The sequence below is a fragment of the Beta vulgaris genome, chromosome 5 (assembly GCF_026745355.1).
Source record: "Beta vulgaris subsp. vulgaris cultivar EL10 chromosome 5, EL10.2, whole genome shotgun sequence".
Classification (NCBI taxonomy): domain Eukaryota; kingdom Viridiplantae; phylum Streptophyta; class Magnoliopsida; order Caryophyllales; family Amaranthaceae; genus Beta; species Beta vulgaris.
In genome coordinates this window covers 18,557,407-18,576,868 of record NC_079206.1, presented here as the reverse complement: position 1 = coordinate 18,576,868, position 19,462 = coordinate 18,557,407, and the positions used below count along the sequence as shown (strand labels likewise).

The 19,462-nt window shown below is 33.6% G+C and overlaps 1 protein-coding gene and 1 non-coding gene across 2 annotated transcripts; one reads left to right on the top strand and one right to left on the bottom strand.

The window, feature by feature from the left end:
- Window positions 1-425: 425 nt before the first annotated feature.
- LOC104893004 (hypothetical protein) lies at window positions 426-4,080 on the bottom strand. The gene is made up of 2 exons (XM_010679036.4): window positions 3,736-4,080; window positions 426-980 (listed from the first exon to the last, which is right to left on the bottom strand). The coding sequence occupies exons 1-2, from the start codon at window positions 3,989-3,991 to the stop codon at window positions 652-654; spliced, it is 585 nt and encodes a 194-aa protein (XP_010677338.2). The 5' UTR covers window positions 3,992-4,080; the 3' UTR covers window positions 426-651.
- A 10,526-nt stretch (window positions 4,081-14,606) lies between these two features.
- Window positions 14,607-16,316, top strand: LOC104893003 (hypothetical protein). The gene has a single exon (XR_007274490.1). It is a non-coding gene; the product is annotated as a hypothetical protein (transcript).
- Window positions 16,317-19,462: the final 3,146 nt, after the last annotated feature.

Here is a 19,462-nt window from a genome sequence, read left to right as displayed (position 1 = left end):
TTTATGGTTTCTATAACTCCAATAGATGATCTACACTTTTTATATCTTTACGCTCTCTCCCTACCATTTGGGACCTACTTTACTCCTTTTGCTTTCAATGTGCCTCGTTGTCTAGCTAAATGCACTTTTAACTTTTTGGCTACAGGTTTTATTCCGTGGCCACCAAAAAGTGGATCATTGCAATAATATGAATTTCTCCTGATGAATTATTATGTGGATCAACCGATGGGGATACTCAGACTCTCATAAGAGACAGAGTGTGTGTGAAAGTGATGTGGAAGCAACTTCATTGTCCATTTTGATCAAAGCTTAAAATGCCCTTCCTATCTTATCAATGAAGCATCTTACACTACTAAAACCAAAGTCTGATAGCTTCGACTTTTGGCATGTTGTTTGAAACTAATCGTCAATCAAGTGGGACTCCATGACACAATTTAGCATGATAGCTTGCTTTGCTCTCTTTCATGATAGCAAATTTACATAGACGAGTCGACCTAGTGAAAAGCAGAAAGAGGGATTGCGGGTGAGGGAGAGAGATGTTCTGCATACACCACATACAAGTATACAACGTAGGCCCAAACTAAAATAGCACATAAAACAACAATTACTTCGTTTATCAATATCTTATCACTCACATTGTCCGTCAATACTTCAAACTGGATTCTCCTTCCTCTTAGATTCAGCACCAACAGGAATCATCAGATTATTGAAAAGTTTTGTACCAACAAATGGCTTCATCATAAAGATCTTCAGCACATCATCTGGCGTTTGGTTCATAATTGCACCAACATTGGCCTCATCTTGAGATTTAGATGTTGTGACCACCTTTGGTAATTCTGATTGCTCAGCTATTTTCCTACAGATTAACTCCTTTTCAAGTTTAGCTACTTTAGTCTCTAATTCCTTTATTCTGTCCTTCTCTGAATCAGTCTTTTTTTCTTGCACTGACCGTGAAACAATATCAATTATCGGACCGCCCCCTGCACATATAACAGAGTCCTGATCAGTGAATTACAGCATATATAGGGCAATGAATTAAAAAAAACAAGGAATTAACTAGAACCAAAAATATGAGGTTTGAGCGACTATACTAGAAGCATAAAATAACTCTTTAATGGTACTGTTCAGCATAGTCATACTTAGATTGGAGGTGCCTCCCTTTAGTTGGTCGGGCCATTTCACCTCTTTGATCTGCATCAGCTAATTTCCAACGTTCTCAAACTAGTAACCAGAATTAAGGCACGAGTCAGTCTTCTCCAAAAGAAGCTACTTTTTATATGGGTGAGGGGACAGAGGACACTGGAGAGTGTTGCACAACTTCCAGTTTCATAGGTTGAACTTCTATCAAGGGAAGCGAAACAATGCATTATCTTAAATTTCTTAACTTCCTGTCAAAACCCTGTCGGCTGTCAGCTAATCTCTCCCCTAGATGTACACCTTTCCCATACATCTTATAAAGAAGTACTGAGAACAAAAGAGGCTTAGGAGTTTGGCTATTTCCCAAACTGCTGTTCTCCATATATGAACTGTGAGAGGAATAATCAAATAAAAAAAGGTCAAAGAGAGATACATCCTTCTCTCTCTCGTTTTGTAGAGAATATGTTCTCTATATAAGAATGAAGTATGGTAAATGGGCCTAGTGAAAAGTTTGCTCACGCCTAAAAGTTAGCCGATATACAGCCGACACAGTCCACCACATAGAAAGGCTCATGATACTGGAGTACTGGACTAAAGATAATGCAATGACCAAAAGGTTAGCAGTTGTAACCAAGAAAATTGAAAGATAGCTAATGTCATGGTTATGAAGTTAGTGAAATCAAAGGCTTAATAGTTACATGATTTTTTTTTCACTAGTGACATTCAACATAACCAACCACCGGAGCAATACAATTAATAGCTTTTCCTTCTTTCCATATAAAAAAAACATGAAACTGCAGCTAGATAAGGTGGCAAAACTTATCAAGTTGCAAAAAACAATTGCAAGGCACCGAAATCAAACAAGACAAGTGAAATAGTAAGCTCGATTTGCTTGAGAAATGAGCAATAGCAAAATTCATTACTTAGGCTGCTAGTATAGTGTTTACAAATGATTGCCTATGAGTGCATTATGGTGGTGATGGGGTTACTATGGATAATGGATTCCCAGCAATTTAGGACACTGAGAACAGTAAGGGAAACTAACTGCACCAGGCCAACCAACGCTGGCGAATTAGTAAATTCTTCAATTACTCAATTCAGTAAACTGTAGTAGAAGTAAATTATTTGCCTCATGGTAGGTCGACCTGATTAGTGCAACATAGGTCATATTGCAGGAAATTAGCAACTTGATTCGCCACATCAACATTTCCAGCTACATGATTTTCCAGCCACAATCTTCTGTAACGATGAGCTTCTCAATAATCAGCTTGAATTGGGCACATTGTAGCTTGGATGGGCACATGTAAATCAATAATCAGCTTTCTTTCCTGAATGGAGGCATGCAAGGTAGCTTGTTTTTGGCTAGAAAGCTGAGTACAGCTACACTATCCAGTGATTAAGCATGTTCATCCATCCTACTGGAAAATCTCAAGCACCAGGAAAAAGCTAACACTCAAGATGCCCTAAGGCCTAAGCCAAAAAGAGGCAATAATGCCCTCCATGTTACCGTTTGAGCGAAACTTGTCCAGACAGTAGAAAATTCTATTATGTATAAAGAACATAGGGCAAAAACCCAACAGTTTCAACTGGACTATTATGTATTTCGACATAAGAACTTTCTGGCACAAACCAAGATTTAATCCTTGACCAATATTCCTGATACATAGGGTCCTTCACTATAACATCGCATACATGCCAAAAGCAATGAGAATAAGCACCCAAACATAACCTGCATCAAACACTAATGACTCTAAATTTTTGATCGAAACAACACCGTGGGTCAATACAACCGGCAAATTTAATAAAACGCTCTCAATAACCCTATTCCTAAAGGCAAAACCTGCCAGCCCCTTGATACTTAAGCCACCATGACATCGAGAAACCAAGGTTTCAGAAGCCTAGAGAGATATCCTATCAATCGACCAAATTCTCAAACTTAGTAAGTTAGACACATCTTATATAACCAAACAAATTCTTAAATAATTCCACACCGTCTAAACAAACCATGTAAAGCTCCAAATTTCTTGTAAGTTATAATACCCCAAAATTCTTTGGCATCATAAACGAATCCTTTATCTTTGCGGAGTTTGATCATTTCCTACTTTGCTTTTACCTTCTTTTAGCGAATCCAATCTCTGTATATATTTCATGAGTTGACCCAAACATGTCATATGACCTATGTTCTTTTGTAATTAGAGATTCACATGTTCTTTAGTTTTAAATTATGTGTTCTTTTGTAAGAATGATATGTTCTTTAGGCCTTAGGGTGCACACTGAGCACTCTGCACCCTAGTGCATAATCCACAGTTTAACTGTATACATTAGCTCTTAGAATTGACATGCAGAAAAAGTTAACCACAATTAAGCAACTGGAGTATTATAAAACTCTAAATTATTGATAATTTACTTATAATATTACCCAAAAAACTAATTAAACCACTTGCTTTACCAACAACAATAGGCAATAACATTCAGCAATCTTCATCGACATACACAAACAGCATTTCTTCTATACCATAATATAAGATGAAGATATTTGATTAATGGCGATAAATTGCAAAAAAAAAAAAGGCGAAAAAATGAAGAAAATGATTATACCATAAGATCGGGCTAGATAAAGAGCGCCGTTTTTGGAGGCACTTTTGGCGAAACGTCCGAGGTTGTCCCGAACTTGATCGTCAGACAAATATTGATGAAGATCACGTGCTTTCGCAACGGCGCCGCCGGCGGCGTAAGAAGTGGTGTGACGACAATAATCGTAGGTTTTACGGCCAAATTCTGTCGCCGGCGTTAAGTCGGGAGTTTTCTGTTTAACGGCGTCAGTAGCTGAGTATATCCATTCCCATACTCCCATCGTTTTCTGCTCTCAGTCAACTCAAGAGTTTACTTTTCTGAATTTTGAACGAAGAGTGATCGTTTATAACAAGGCTGGTAACTACACATTTGGGTAATAAACTTTTGATAAAAGTTTCATTTGGGTACTTAACTTTAAAATATTCCGATTTGGGTACTTAAATCAAACTTATGTTACTTTAACCGTTAATTCCAATTAAATAATAACAAAAAAAAATACTTTTTCACAAATTTAATCTCTCTTTCTCTCTACTCCCCCATACACACCAAATCCACCCCTACTAACCACCACTGCACCTCCTCTCACCCTTCCTCCCTTCGCAAGGCCATCTTGAAGTTTTCGGGGCCCCGATTCTAACATGAAAATTAGGCCCCTAAATTTATAAAAAATAAAGATGGAAGGTTAGATTTCTAAAGATAGAAAGTTGAAAATATAAAGATAAATCATTGACAAATTTATTAAGGGAGGAAAACAAGGGTGATTTCTTCAAATATGAAGTAAAATTTTCAAAATAATATATTTTGGGCCTTTATAATTTTGGGGCCCTGTGCTGTTAGGCTCCTTGCACACCCTCATCTACCCCTCTGTCCCTTCGTATCCCCCTAAGTCTTTCTCTCTCCTCTGCTTCTGCTTCCGCTTCCACCTCTCCTCCGCCTTCCTCTCCTCTCCGATGACCAAAACAATGACATTATGTTGCATTATCAAGCACACTTTACCCACACTTTAATCATTGAACAACCAAAATTCTAACCAAATAAAAAAAAATATAAAAACTAAAAAAAGATTGAGAAGTAAATGACAAGAACAATAAGAATATCTTCACGCATAAGTTTCATATTCAAATCTTTGAATACATCAACCTCAAAATCAAAGGGGGAAGCTATGATGTCCCCGAATAAAGAGACTATGTTACCGAGAAAGTATACTCCCATACTCGGTATGGGACAACTTTTCCCATATCAGTTACTTGATATGATTAGATGTAACTCAGATATGATTTAATAGCGAACTGATATGATTTGATGTAGCCCATATATGATTTAAGATTTCAACTAACAAACTCCCCCCCCAAAAAAAATGAAATTTTTTATTTTTTTTATTTTTTAATACTACTTTTGCCATAAAAATTACATAAATGCCATGGTATTGGCACATACCCGGTATGGGAATATCATTGCTCCTATGTTACCCCCTTCCCATTCTAAATTACAAATTCACTTACAAATCAAAGGGGGCTTCAAACAAAAATATCAAAAATATAATTATAACAATCACTCACAAGTCAACTAAAATTATAAAATTGCATAATTTACGTTATGCAAATCACTAAAATGAGGAAACTTTACAAAAACTTAAAAATTCACTTACAAACTACAACTTATGAAAAAATTGACTTGAAATCAAAGTGTCCAGGGGCGGACCTACTAAGGGTCCTGGGTGGCACGTGCCCCACCAAAAAAAAATCGGATTCTTTTTACTTTTAACGGTCAAGCAGATTTTTACAATAGGTTAAAGTTAAAACGCGTGCAACAAAAAACATATGATGCAACTTGGTCCAGTGGTTCTCTAAGTAACATGTGATATTGTAATTGTTGTTGCCGCCCCCCGGTTCGACTCCCCCTACCTTCCCTTTTTTTCTTTTCTTTCTTATTTGCTTTTGTTTTGTTTTTTTTTTCTTTTTTACTTCTTACTCTTTCTCTTCTCTATTATAGCATCTTTTTTTTTCTTTTATTTGCAAATACTTAAAAATAACTTTTACTATTTAAAATTTTGTTTTGATTTCTATTTACATTAAATAAATTTATATCAACTTCTTATAAACTTTAGTAACAAATTGAAATAAAAGTTGTATTTATTGATGAATGTGAAAGTCAATATGTTAAATATACTAAAAATGGAGATAGTATTGAATACTTAATATTATTTATTAAGGTTGTGAAAATTAAAGTGTTGCAATGTTTCAAAATATGATATTATGGTTTTTCTTTTGTAATTTGGTGCCCCACCAAATTCGAAATCCTGGATCCGCCCCTGAAAGTGTCTACTTTCTTTACAATTTATGAAGTACTGTACTTAATTTAAAAATCAACTAAAAAATTATAATATTAAAAATCATAAATAAATTCAATAAAATTTCTATTTTGTTCATAGAATTTAACTTTGAAAAGTAAAAAAAAAAACAAAACAAAAAGAATGGTGAGAGACATAAACTAAACCAATCAAATTTTACAACTAAAAACAATTATACTTCGTATGTCTAATATGTTCAAATTGTGACTCTTATGCCAAAGAAAATCGAGTTTCTGTTTTGAAAAAAATTCAAGCACGCATCGCGTGCAAATAATTCTAGTTTAATCTAACATAACTTGTTATTATTTGCATCATATATTTATTTAAAGAATTTATCATTACGTGGATATAGAGTAACAAAATTTCAATCATACTTATGATTAAAGGATAATATTAACCACTAATTATTATTATTTAATTAAGGCAAGTTTAAATTCTCGGGATATTGAACCAAAACACTATAGCGCCGGCAACACGATCAACCACGAGCCACGAACAAACTACCCACGATGCTCAAATTAAACCATGACGGCGCTCAAACAACGCAACCAGCCACGATGCCGAGAAACGGTGTGAATCACCTATGAAGGAAATGACTGAGGACGCGCGACTGAGGCAGAGGTTTGAGGAGAATTCACAAAAATTCATCAATCCAATAAACTTAACCCCACAAAACATAACAATAGAAACCGACAAAAAATCATCAACCCAACAAAGTTTCTCCACAATTTTCAATCAATTTTCTCAAGTGGGTCAGTCAAAAAAATGAATTTTTGGATATGCGTTTGATGCAAAAGAGGGAATTTTAAACGAATTTGAATCTGGGCACTAGCTTAATTGTCAAATTATTATCCAAAGTGATGAGAAAAAAGAGGAACAAATTAAACCCCAAAAGAGAAAGAAAAGTCAAATTTTCAAATATATAAAATATATATATATATAAATCAAGGAAACTTTAAATTTGTTTTGTATTTATAGGAAGGGGAAGTTTGAGGAAGGTGATTGAAGAAGTCTCACGAAGCACCACAAGAAGATGACTGAGGCAGAGTTTTGAGGAGAGAGAAAATAAGACTTAAAAATAGACATAATTATTGCCACGTCACATTTTTCCTTTTTTGTGTGTAGATAACGATTAGTTAAGCAAAGTTCAGTACTAAACTAACAGATGTTAGAAAGGAGTATCCAAATTGAAACTTTTTAAAGTTGAGCACCCTAGTTGAAATAAAAGCCAAAGTTTAGAACGTTGTTGTGTACTTAGCTCCTTTAACAAGGGTTTGAAAATATTTTGAAAAACGTGCCAAATAATGTAGCAATTAAAGAAAACAGAGTAGAATTTTAGAACGACGACCTCCCTCTAGCAATTTTTACTCATATTACATCATGTTGATCATTTAAGTAAAATATGTAACAAACACACAAATAAATATGTTTAGAAACACATAATTTTATCTTTTCTTGGGGACACCTAAAAGTTTACATGCAAAATTATACTCATTGTAAACAATAATAATACTGGTATGGTAATGTTAAATATTGTTATCCAACATTTTTACTCTTTATAAAAACTAGTTGTTGGACAGCGCGCTATCGTCGATGTTCGAGGTTAACAAAATTTATTAATTAAAACTAAATAGTAAATATTGCTATTAGCATAAGCAAGTTGGAAAAAACAAAGACGTGTATACGTGTTATATAACAAGATATAATTCCTCCGGTTTTTTTTTATTCCCGTTTTGATTTTTGACACTATGCACATGTGTAACTTTGACTATCTTTTGTGATTTATACTTAAGGAAAAAATATAGTCATGTGGGATCTTGTTAGATTCGTCTTAATGTATATTTTCATAATATCAACTTTTGTAATTTTTGCGTATTGATAATTAGAAATGTATATAAAGGTTTAAAATTGTGCATTGGCATGTGTAGAAAGCGTATCTTTATGCATATTGAGCCTCTATATGTGTAGGTCACAACTCACAAGGCCATATCTAATTTTACATTTTTTTAAAATTTTTGGTGAGGATATGTATAATAACTTATGCCCTCTGATAGAATAACATGTGCATATTGTGAGACACACGACGCATCGAATTAAGGTCTGAGAAAAGTAAAAAGAAGGTATAGCTACTAGTGGTGTCAATTCAGTTAACCAGTTCAGTTCTGGTTTAAACCAAACAGTTCAGTTGACTTCAGTTCAGTTAATTCAGTTTATTTTTCCAAACTTAATTGATTCAGTTTAAACTTTTTCGGTTTCAGTTTCAATCCATACAGTTAATTCAATGTTCAGTTAAGTTCAGTTCAGTTTACAGTTATCTTTTGGTTTGACCAGTACAGTTTTGGTTTAAACAATTGGCTTTTTACGGATTACTATCAGTTAAACAATTATTTTCGGTTCGGATTCAGTTATTTTCAGTTTCTTAAGGAAACCCGCATTGACTCGGGTGAAAGTTGATATCGGTTATGCCGTGTGTTTCGGATCTCACTTCGGGTCAATCCGTTATTCATTGCAAGAAATTCCAATTTAGTTGGACTTTTATCACATGGGTTAAAGTGTCGTTAAACTTGTCGAACACAACAATGGCACCAAGAGACGTATATATATTTGTCTACAAAAGGGCATTTTGAAGTTGCCATATTTTCTATAAAATTATTTTATTAAAGGTTCAACATTTGGCTGATATTGAAAAATTCAATTTCAAATTCTTCATTATTCTATAGGTTTCCGATGTGTAACTATCAATGATGAATTTGTGATTGGTTGTGGTCAAGGATTAAGGTGATGATTGATAATGATGAATTACTTTATAAATCAGTTAATGTAAGTGGTTAAGCATTATGTCTTCCAAAGTTCCAATGTATAATGGAATTTGAAACAAAAAACATCTACTTAAATAATAATCCAAGTATTTATTAGTGTACATAATGAATGTGTCAATGGTAGCCTCTAAGTTAATTTAAGATAACAATGCGATATTTGAGTTAATCGTCTTTATGTGAAATGCATTTTGAAACATAAAACATATGATTGAACTAATAAGTTGTTATTGGGTTAGATGGACGATGTATATCAATATAAGTCATTAAGTTGATTCAACATAGCTATATTCTATTTAACCAAGTCATATTTAATTTCAACTAATTTTGAAACTTAAAATATCCAATTGAAGTAGAATAAGTTGTTGTCAGACATATGAATAATGAATGTATCATTAATAAGTAACATAAAGCGGTGATGAAAATAGTAATAATGCAAATAATAGTAACAATAACTACGATGACACTTAGTCAATTACTCTTAGTCAACTCGTGTGTGCGATAAATAGCTATGATGACAATGAAAACAATAACAATGATGAACATAAATTATAAGAAGTTACTATCAACTCAATGAAATTCATTTAAGGTTCACTTAAATCGATATAATCTATAGTTTTTCAATGTGTAACTATCAATGATTAATTGGTAATTGGTTGTGGTCAAAGATTAAGATGATGATTGATAATGATGAATTAGTTTATAAATCAGTTAATGTAAGTGGTTAATTATTATGCTAATTGTCTTTCAAGGTATAATGGAATTTGAAACAAAAAACATCTACTTAAATTATCCAAGTATTTATTATTGTACATAATAAATGTGCCAATGGTAGCCGCTAAGCTAATTGATCAAGATAATAATATGATATTTGAGTTAATCGTCTTTATGTGAAATGCATTTTGAAACATAAAACATATGATTAAGCTAATATGTAGTTATTGGGTTAGATGGACGATGTATCAATAATACAAAAGAACTGTTTTAGTAACAATAGCTAAATGAGTCACTATAAAGCAACAAAAAGAGTTATAATTAAATAATTAGGTTGACATTAAATCATCAATGAAAGCATCGTAATTCGTAATTATAAAATTGTTCGACTTTCATCGTTCATGGACCAACTCAACAAGTAACAATGATCAACGTTAATCACTTAATCGGATATGTCATATGAAGATGATATATAATCATATACTATATTAGTAGAGGATGAACATGAAACATTCTATAAAAGTAAATTATCATAGTTAATTAATACAAAATAATCATGTCAAATGTATCACTAGACTAGTAGAGGATGAAACATTGATCGAATTTCGTTAAGTTAAGGTTCACAATCTTGACATAAATAAATCAAATGATCATATTGATTGTCTTCGACATTAATTAAAAGTCAAAACCATCAAATCATCATAAGATTGATCATCGATCTTAATACACAGTTTTAACAATAATCAAAGCATCGTTAGAAATTTAGAATAGATTGATCGACTTTCATCGTTGATGTTTCAGTTGTGGATCTTAATCAAAAGTCATACTAGGAATCCGTCTATTTCATTACTTAAATAATCATACATTCATTACTTAACAATTTCTACTTTCAATGTTTCACATCATTATTCATCCATAATCATTTTTACGTGAATCATCAATCACATCTTGTTTATAATTAAAAATACTAATTAAACTTCTAAACTTTATAATTTTTATTAATTTATACTAATACTAATTACTAAACTAATTTACAAATTAATACTAGAATTAGAAATCGGTATTAAAAAATGTAGAATTATAAATTTAAAAATTAGAAAAAAGAATTACTTTTCTTAACTTTTAATCTTAACCATTTGATTTGAGAAAGAGTAAGGCTCCGTTTGGTAGGGTGTAAAACATTTTCAGTGTAAAATGATTTTCATGGAAAATAATTTACAATGGAAAACACAATTCCAAAATTAGTTTTTCCTTGTTTGGTTCCATGTAAGAAAAATAATGAAATGAAACAAATATGAAAGGGGAAGTAAGGAGGTAGTGAGAGGATTGTGTAAGAGAGATAAGGAAATTAGTTTTCCCTTCATTTTGAAGGGAAAATGGTTTTCCATCATTAGGAGTGTAATTTTACTCCAAGGGAAAATGGTTTTACACTCCTTTGCCAACCAAACAATGTAAAACTGAAAATAGAGGAAAACGGTTTTCCGGGAAAACGTTTTACGCCCTACCAAACGGAGCCTAAATGATCCAACCAATGAGATTTTGAAATCCATGTATTTGGTCACTCTTGATGTTCATTGGTAGAAAATATATGTCAAGGATCATGGTTTGAGACCATTGATTAGCTAATATTAAATCTGAGCCCTTCTTTTCTTTAGTCTCTAAAATCAGAAATCTAAAATGAACTCACTAAAATCTTAACCATTCAATGATAAATCTCAAAATCCAACGGTTGATATTAAATTTAAATGTAACCCTAAACCCTCTCCCTAATCCCTACTATATAAACCTTTTTTTTAACCTCACCCCTCATTTCTTCACCTCCTATTCTCTCTCATTCCCTCTCAATCTCTCGTTAAGTCATTCTCTGAAACCCTCAAAAAACCCTAAATTTTCTCTAGTTTTTTTTTTTCGATTAATCTCTCTGATTCTCTAACTCTCTCATTTTCTCTCTCTATATCGTATTTTCTTTGCCTCTTTCAGAGTTTTCATTTATCTTTCAGATTTCTCAATTACAGTTTACGAGCTTGTATTTTCTTGGTTTCTTTTCTGGGTTTTGGACTTTTGGTGAAGAAGTGACGAAGTGAAGAACGGAAGATCTGAGGAAGAAGACGTTGTTCTGAGGAAAAAAAGAAGCGTTGATCTTCGGGAAAAAAGAAGCAAAAAAGAAGAAAAAAGAAGCAAAAAAAATCAGTCTTAAAATTAGTCATGAATTTTTTGATTTTAAAAAAATCAGTTATGAATTTTTTGATTTTAAAAAAAAATCAGTAATAATACATTGTTATGAATTTTGATGATTGTGCGATACTACTATTGTGTATTGTAATTTGTTAGTATTTGTTGTGTTCTGTGTGATCTTTTATGGTAGGTGAGAATAATAGGTGTATGTTGTAGATTTAGGATTTGGCCTGCCCCAATTTTCTAACCTTCATTTTTTTTCTCATCTCCCCGCACCTACTTTCTATCTCCTTCTCTCTGCATTCACCTGGTCTCATCAGGTTTATGTAGATTTAGAATTTATAAGGTTTTTTGCTAATAGTTTTTTATCTTTTATGTTTTAGATCTTGTTTTTTGGAGAACCCTGAATTTCTATTATTAATTTTACATCTTCTGTAATTTATTGTTATCGTGTATTTGTTCATCGTTGTAATACATCTAGAGACCATATGGTGGAAGTTACAAAATATTCCTTCATCTTTTTCTTTGATTTCGTTTGTTTGTGAAGTTTCCAGCCTCAATCTTTCTTCAATTTGTAATTCTGAATTTTTATTTCTAATAATGTGAGATTTGAGAAATTAGATTTTAGGTGTTGGGTGACAAAAAAAAAATTATAAGCTCTCAATTTGATTATAATTTTCGAATTTCTTACTAGGTTGTTAAATTGTTGTAATGTTGTTGACAAATGAGTTAATGTGTACAACTTGTATAGCTAATAAAGGAAAAAAAATAAAAAATTAGAGCAATTGCTGAACATATTTGGTTTTGTTTTAGTTATTTCATCTTGATTTTGAGTAGTATTAGTGATAGAGTAATTTGCAGGGACTTGTTTAGTTCAAAGTTTGGGACATTAGTTGATTTCATTAATCATCTCCATAACTCAATAGATAAGAGCCATAGAAGTGAGAAACAAAACTACAAAGGGGTCATGGCTTCTGTTGAATTTTTTCGGTAGGTGGATTTTTTCGATCGTTTACAAAAAAAAAACAAACCACTGAACCAACACAACATAAAGTAAAAGTTTGTTGGGCCAAAAAAAAAAGTGTGAAATTGTATGTTTAAAGATATTGTTAAGATTGTTATTTGAATGTAGTGATTTATTTTGTATAATTTAATGAAAACTATCCATTATAAATTATTATATTGTTTATTTTCGTTAATCTCTCCCACGTCAAGGGCCCATTTTTTAAATTTTGTCTCGGGCCTAATACTATTCAGGAACATCTCCTTCATTTAGTTCATCCTATTCGGTTATTCACTTGTTTGTAATTTCTAGTATTTGGACTTTTTAAACTTGAAATTTGTAAGAAACACATAAAAAAATAACGTGGTGAAACAGATAAAAAATTCCAATGTTAATTGACCGTTCAAGCCTGGATAGATTCTTTCCAACGCAAGATACTTTAGAAAATTGTTAAAGTTTTACGTATATACATACATGTTGTGACTTGTGAGTTATAGCCTCTATGATATATACTCTAATAGATGTCAAATCAAAACAAGAGAGTAATGTACACAAATGATTCACTTGGAAGCTTGTATATTGAAGAATTCTACTTTTTAATGGAAATAGTAATAGAAAATTGAAATCACTTTTTTTTATCGTTGTCTAGTATTTAAGGTGTCATGTCATTGTGCGCCAATAATTTAGGTAAATTAAAAATTACGAAACTAGGTGTTACATTTTTGAAACAGTTCAGTTTGAGTCTTTGAGACAATTGTATTCTATATAGTTTAAAACTATTTTATTCAGTTTGATTCGGTTTATTATAAATCAGTTTTATTCAGTTTTATGCAGTTCAGTTAAAAACAGTTTGATTCAGTTCAATTAAAATAGTTTTATTCAGTTTGATTCAGTTCAAACAAAAACAGTTTGATTCAGTTCAGTTAAAAACAGTTTGATTCAGTTCAGTTAAAAACAGTTTGAAACAGTTTTCAGTTAAATTCAGTTCATTTTCAGTTCAGTTCAGTTCAGTTTAAATCGGTTTTTCGTGCAGTTAATTTCAGTTTGGTATGTTTTCGGTTGAGTTTCAGTTCAGTTTCAGTTCAGTTAATTGCAGTTTGCTTTAATCTGATTGACTTATCGGTTTTTAACTTTTCAGTTATAGGTCAATTCAGTTCAGTTTATTCAGTTCAGTTGATCAACAGTTTGCAGTTTAACCATCGGTTTTCAACCAAACTGACAGCACTAATAGCTACCAACTATACGATACTAAGGAGGAAGTACGAAATGTAAGGTAATATTGCTAAACAATTGTAAACAATCTCGGTAAGACATGTATATTTTAAAAGGAAAAGTTGATATATGGATTTCAGTTATTGTCGAATATTTTACATAGGTCTCAACTATCAATTAGCCTATAAAAGTTTTAACATGGGAGAATAGTTGTTTATAGAGTCCAGCAGGTTACTCACCTGCTATAGCAAGTAAACAGATCACAAGACGTAAAAAAATTTCCCCACCCTTATTACTTTTTAGGCAAAAGCTAAATGCACCCCTAAGGGCTGCATATAAAAAGCTAAAAATGGAAAAAAAAAACAAGCATTAACTGATCATTTATTACATAGATTAATGCAAACTTTTGTCATAAATTTACAACTAAATTCCATTTTAAGCAATGTATTTATATCTTGTATGCAACCCTCAGCATAACCCTTTTAAAAAAGACTTAACCTCAATTAAATATTTGGACCTAGGGATTTGGCTGGAGTATTAGGTAGACAAATGGAAACTTGATTGAACTTTCCTAGGTAGTTTAATAATCTAATAAAAAAAGAGGCAATTGGGCAGTCTGAAGTCATTGAATTATTCCAATGTAGCAAAATGCATCCAAAGAGACCATTACTTATAGACCAGATAGGATGAGTCTTCCTTTATTCACCAGCTCCCAGAAATCACAAACTCAGCAATCTAAAAATCACAAAAATGAGTTCAGCATCAACCACTGTTACACATATCTCAGAATGCTTCATCAAGCCAAAGTATGAAGTGAAAGAAGCCAAACAACCATACTACTTATCTCCAATGGATTTAGCTATGCTCTCTGCTCATTACATCCAAAAGGGTCTACTCTTCACCAAACCTTCAAACTAAGATAACCAACAATTCTCCATTCACAAATTCCTTCAAAATCTCAAGGACTCTCTTTCACTCACCCTCATCCATTTCTACCCATTAGCTGGTCAACTTGCGAGCGAAGTAGACAAAGATCAGCACAAATGTCTCATCTTCGTCGACTGCAACAAAGGCCCTGGTGCGAGATTCATCCATGCTACGTTAGATATGACCATATCAAACATACTTTCACCAACCGATGTTCCTCTAGTGGTTCAATCATTTTTTGATCATGAAAAAAATGTTAACCATGATGGTCATTTTAAGTCTTTGTTAACCATTCAAGTCACTGAACTTTTAGATGGTATTTTCATTGCTTGTTCTATGAATCACTCCCTCGGTGATGGAACCTCCTACTGGAATTTTTGGAACACATGGTCTAAAATCCATCTAGGATTATGTGATGAAGGAGTTCCTTCATCGCGTATTCCATTTCATAAACGTTGGTTTCCTGAAGGGTATGGTCCGCCTTTCCTACTCCCCTTTACCGAACCAGATGAATTTATTAGCAGATTTACAGCACCCCAACTCAGAGAGAGGATCTTCCATTTCTCATCTGAGTCTATTGCAAGACTTAAAGCAAAAGCAAATGAGGAATTCAACACAACAAACGAAATCTCATCGTTTCAAGCCTTATCAGCACTATGCTGGCGTGCAATAGCTCGAGCAAACCGTCTATCTTTTGAACAATTCACAAATTGCAGATTAGCAGCTAATAACAGGCATAGATTAAATCCACCTTTGCCTCATGAGTATTTTGGTAATTGTATAAGCGCACTGGAAACAACTACCACGGTTGGTGAGCTACTTGATCATAACTTAGGGTGGGCTGCGTCATTGTTACACCAGACAGTGATAAATCACAATGATAAAATACTACGAAAATTCATTAGTGGATGGCTCAAATCACCCGTTGTTTTCCAGCTTGATAAGGTGTTTGATTGTTACAGTGTGATGATGGGAAGTTCGCCAAGATTTGACATGTACGGGAATGAATTTGGGCTCGGAAAAGCAGTTGCTCTTCGTAGTGGGTACGCGAATAAATTTGTAGGAAAGGTGACTTCTTATGAAGGCTACGAGGGTGGAGGAAGTGTGGATTTGGAGATATGTTTACCTCCTGACTCGATGAAAGCTCTTGAAACAGATGAGGAATTTATGAATGCTGTTTGCCTGTCTCGTTACCAAATACTATAGAATATAGGTTAAGGCACAACTGAAGGCCTTGTTCAGAGGAAAAAAAGAGAAAGGTGAAGCATCAAAATCCTTGCTGAGATTAAATAAAACCAACTTTCGTATGTTAATTATATTTTTCATATGTTTGACTGATCTGATGATCATCTTGTATTCTGATGTATTAACATCTTGGAAGAATAAGGAGCTTTATGTTGTATTGCAATTGTCATGTGATCAATCTGATCATCATACAGAACAAATTATCAGAAATGATTGGATTAATAAATTAGACTGTGCATACTACTATTGTTTCTACATCCCATCATTCTTGCTGAAATTATGTAAAAAGTACTTGAGTAGTTCAGTGAGGCGGTCTTCCAATGCACCCGCCTATAGATTCAACGAGAACAGAGAAAGGGGTAAGTTTTCACATGTTTTGGGAAACTTGTAAGGATTTTGTGTAAAGCTTTAATAGATCAACTTCATGTTCTTTCTTTTTTATTGGTAAGTAACCAATATGTATTCACACAATCAAAAGCTATTACAACCTAAAGGCACTCTTGCTGCATCACAGAAGAACCTAGGAACACCTACTCAGGTTAATGTTGGTGTTCACTCACCTTCAGCTTCAGGCCCAAGTTACATAAAGATCAGCCCAACAACAATATTACAACTCAGCCTTGTTAGTTAGAAAGTTTGTTAAGGTTGTTATAACAACTCTCTCTTTCTCTAGCTTGTAATAAAAGGAAATGTTTACTCATTATAAATAATTCCTTGTGACGTAATAATTCATTCATTTAGAAATATTACTCAAAATCCAATTCTCTCTCTCTACATTCAATTTTCCTTCATTCATATTTCTATCTTATACAAATATGTCTGAAAATGAATCAGTTTATTCTTTGAATGTGAAGTTCAAACTATGATTAGTTTGCAAACTTCAATATGATATCAGAGCTATAATCCGCACAAAGTCTTTGATTTTTCTTCATATTTTCAGTAGAAAGATTGAATTTCATCTTGAGGTTACCAAACAAACTTAGATCATTCCTGATCGCAATATTAGGTTTGTTCTTAACGAAATTTTCTGTTTTCTTTTACCTCTGTTTTCTTTCGAATTTTCTTCATTATCTGCCGAATTCTTTCTTCTTTGATCAAGTTCTAGTTAGCTTGGATCAGTTCTTGGAAATTTCAAGTGGTATTGACTTGAAATTATTTGTTAAAATCTTATTTCAAGTGGTATTGACTTGAAAACTTTATTGATTCTGGAAATCAAGTGGTATTGACTTGATAGTTATTTTTTTTTTTTTGACAAGGACTTGATAGTTAATTGATTATGAAATCAAGTGGTATTGACTTGATAATCGTTTCTTGATTGATCATTTAATTGAATTTTTTCCTGTCAATTCTTCATTTCAATTGAAAATGACTGACATTTCTGAAAACAATTATTCAAACGATTCAACCTCTTCTTCTTTACCTCCTACATAAGATTCAACTTGCATTTACTTCATTCATCCATCGTAAAATCCTATTGTTCCTCTTGTATCTGAACGTTTTAATGGAGTAGGATATGGAGAATGGAAGAGGAGCATGATCATTGCTCTCTCTACTAAGAATAAAATGGCATTTGTTGATGGATCATTAGAAAATCCACATAAAATTGACAAATGTTACAGTGCTTGGGAGAGATGTAACAATGTTATAATCTAATACATTTTGAGGTCTCTTGTGTAACACCCCGATAATTCTTTTTTTTTTTCAGAAATACCTTTATAATATAAAACTTAGAGAATTACCAAAGCTTTATTGCCCGTGAGATAACGTATCGGCTTATTCAGAATTTTTGCAGCAAAAAACATATACAAAACTTTAAACTTTATTATAAATAAATAAATAAGTATTTAAAACAACCAATCTAAATGAGTCTACTTAACAACATAATAAAATTATGTTCTTATAAATGCAGAAAATAAATTATACTAGTTACACAATCCCTCCATTCCAGATTCCCAATGATGCACATCTGCGAACCTGTAATGTCAATGCTATACTGAATATGCTCAACAAAATGGGTCATCACAGGATCAATAAGGAAAAACCATGATCAAACACAAAAAAAGCACATAATCAGCAAAGTTGAGTACTACATACTAAAACATAAGCATTCCTAATATGATACCAATAAAATAATATGCAGGGATACATAATAATATAATCATATAACATTCTGCAGATAACTTTTACTGTACTAAACTCTAAACATTTTTTTATAACTTTAATGGAATAGTTGTGGGACTTGAGTTGTCTTATCTATAAAATACGGGAGTTACCACGTATTCCAGAAATGACCTGCGATATCGAGGAACTTTTGCTAACTTGAAAAAGAATGGTGATCAATCCATCTCCTGTAAAAAGCCATGGCTCGCTCACCATGTATTCCAACTCCTAATGTCCAACTCTAGACGTGCACCAGTCTAAAGTCTATAACTATTCTCGTTACACTTTACGTTATTTACATGTTATCACTTGTGATGACACACATACAAGCAATCACAGAAATACAAATCAACCAAGCACAACCGAACTTCTTTTATTTTAGGATTTCATAAGTGCTCACAACTTACAATCCAAGACTTACTTTCTTTTAACGGGTTTTTCACCAAATGCCCCTGACAAAAAAATTTATTCACCAAATACCCCAACTTTTTTCAATATTCACCATACACCCCTGACTTTTAACAAAATTCACCAGATACCTTTACTATTAGCGGACGTTAGTGCTTCGTTAGCTTATAATTCCAAGTTTGCCATAAGTCAATCTAATTAGCCCTAAGTCAATCTAATTAGTCCTAAGTCAACCTAATTAACCTAATTAAACCTAACTAAACCCTAAACTCTCTCTAACCCAATCCCAACTCTACCCCCAAACCCTAGACCCATCACCCAACCCCAGCCCCACCCCATCCCCTTCCCCTCCCCGGCAACCCCCGCAGGCGGCAGCCCCCTCCCCGGCAACCCCCGCAGGCCACTTTCCGACTGCCCCCTCCCCGGCAACCCCCGCATGCCCCTTTCTGGTAGCCCCCCTCCTTCCCTCGCCTCGTTCGCGCCTCCCCAGCCCTCCTTCCCTCGCGCCTCACTCTCGCCGGCCTTTCGCGTCCCTCGCGCCTCCCCTCTCTCTCCCTCACTCTCGCCAGCCTCCCCTCGCGCACCTCCTCCCTGCGCCTTCTCCTCCTCTTCGCGTCCCTCCACCTCCCCGTCCCTCGTGCACAGCTTCGAAGGGGTGGCGACCGACAGAGGGGTTGCGGGGCTCGAAATTCGAAGGGGTTGGGGAGGAGGGGGGATTCTGGCTGGGGGTGGTGGGGATGG

What these genes read in the sequence shown, in the direction of transcription:
- LOC104893004 (XM_010679036.4), bottom strand. Translation starts at nt 3,991, where the DNA reads ATGGGAGTATGGGAATGGATATACTCAGCTACTGACGCCGTTAAACAG. An exon ending in TTATCTAGCCCGATCTTATG is followed by an intron (nt 981 to 3,735) that starts GTATAATCATTT and finishes TTATATGTGCAG; the next exon opens with GGGGCGGTCCGATAATTGAT.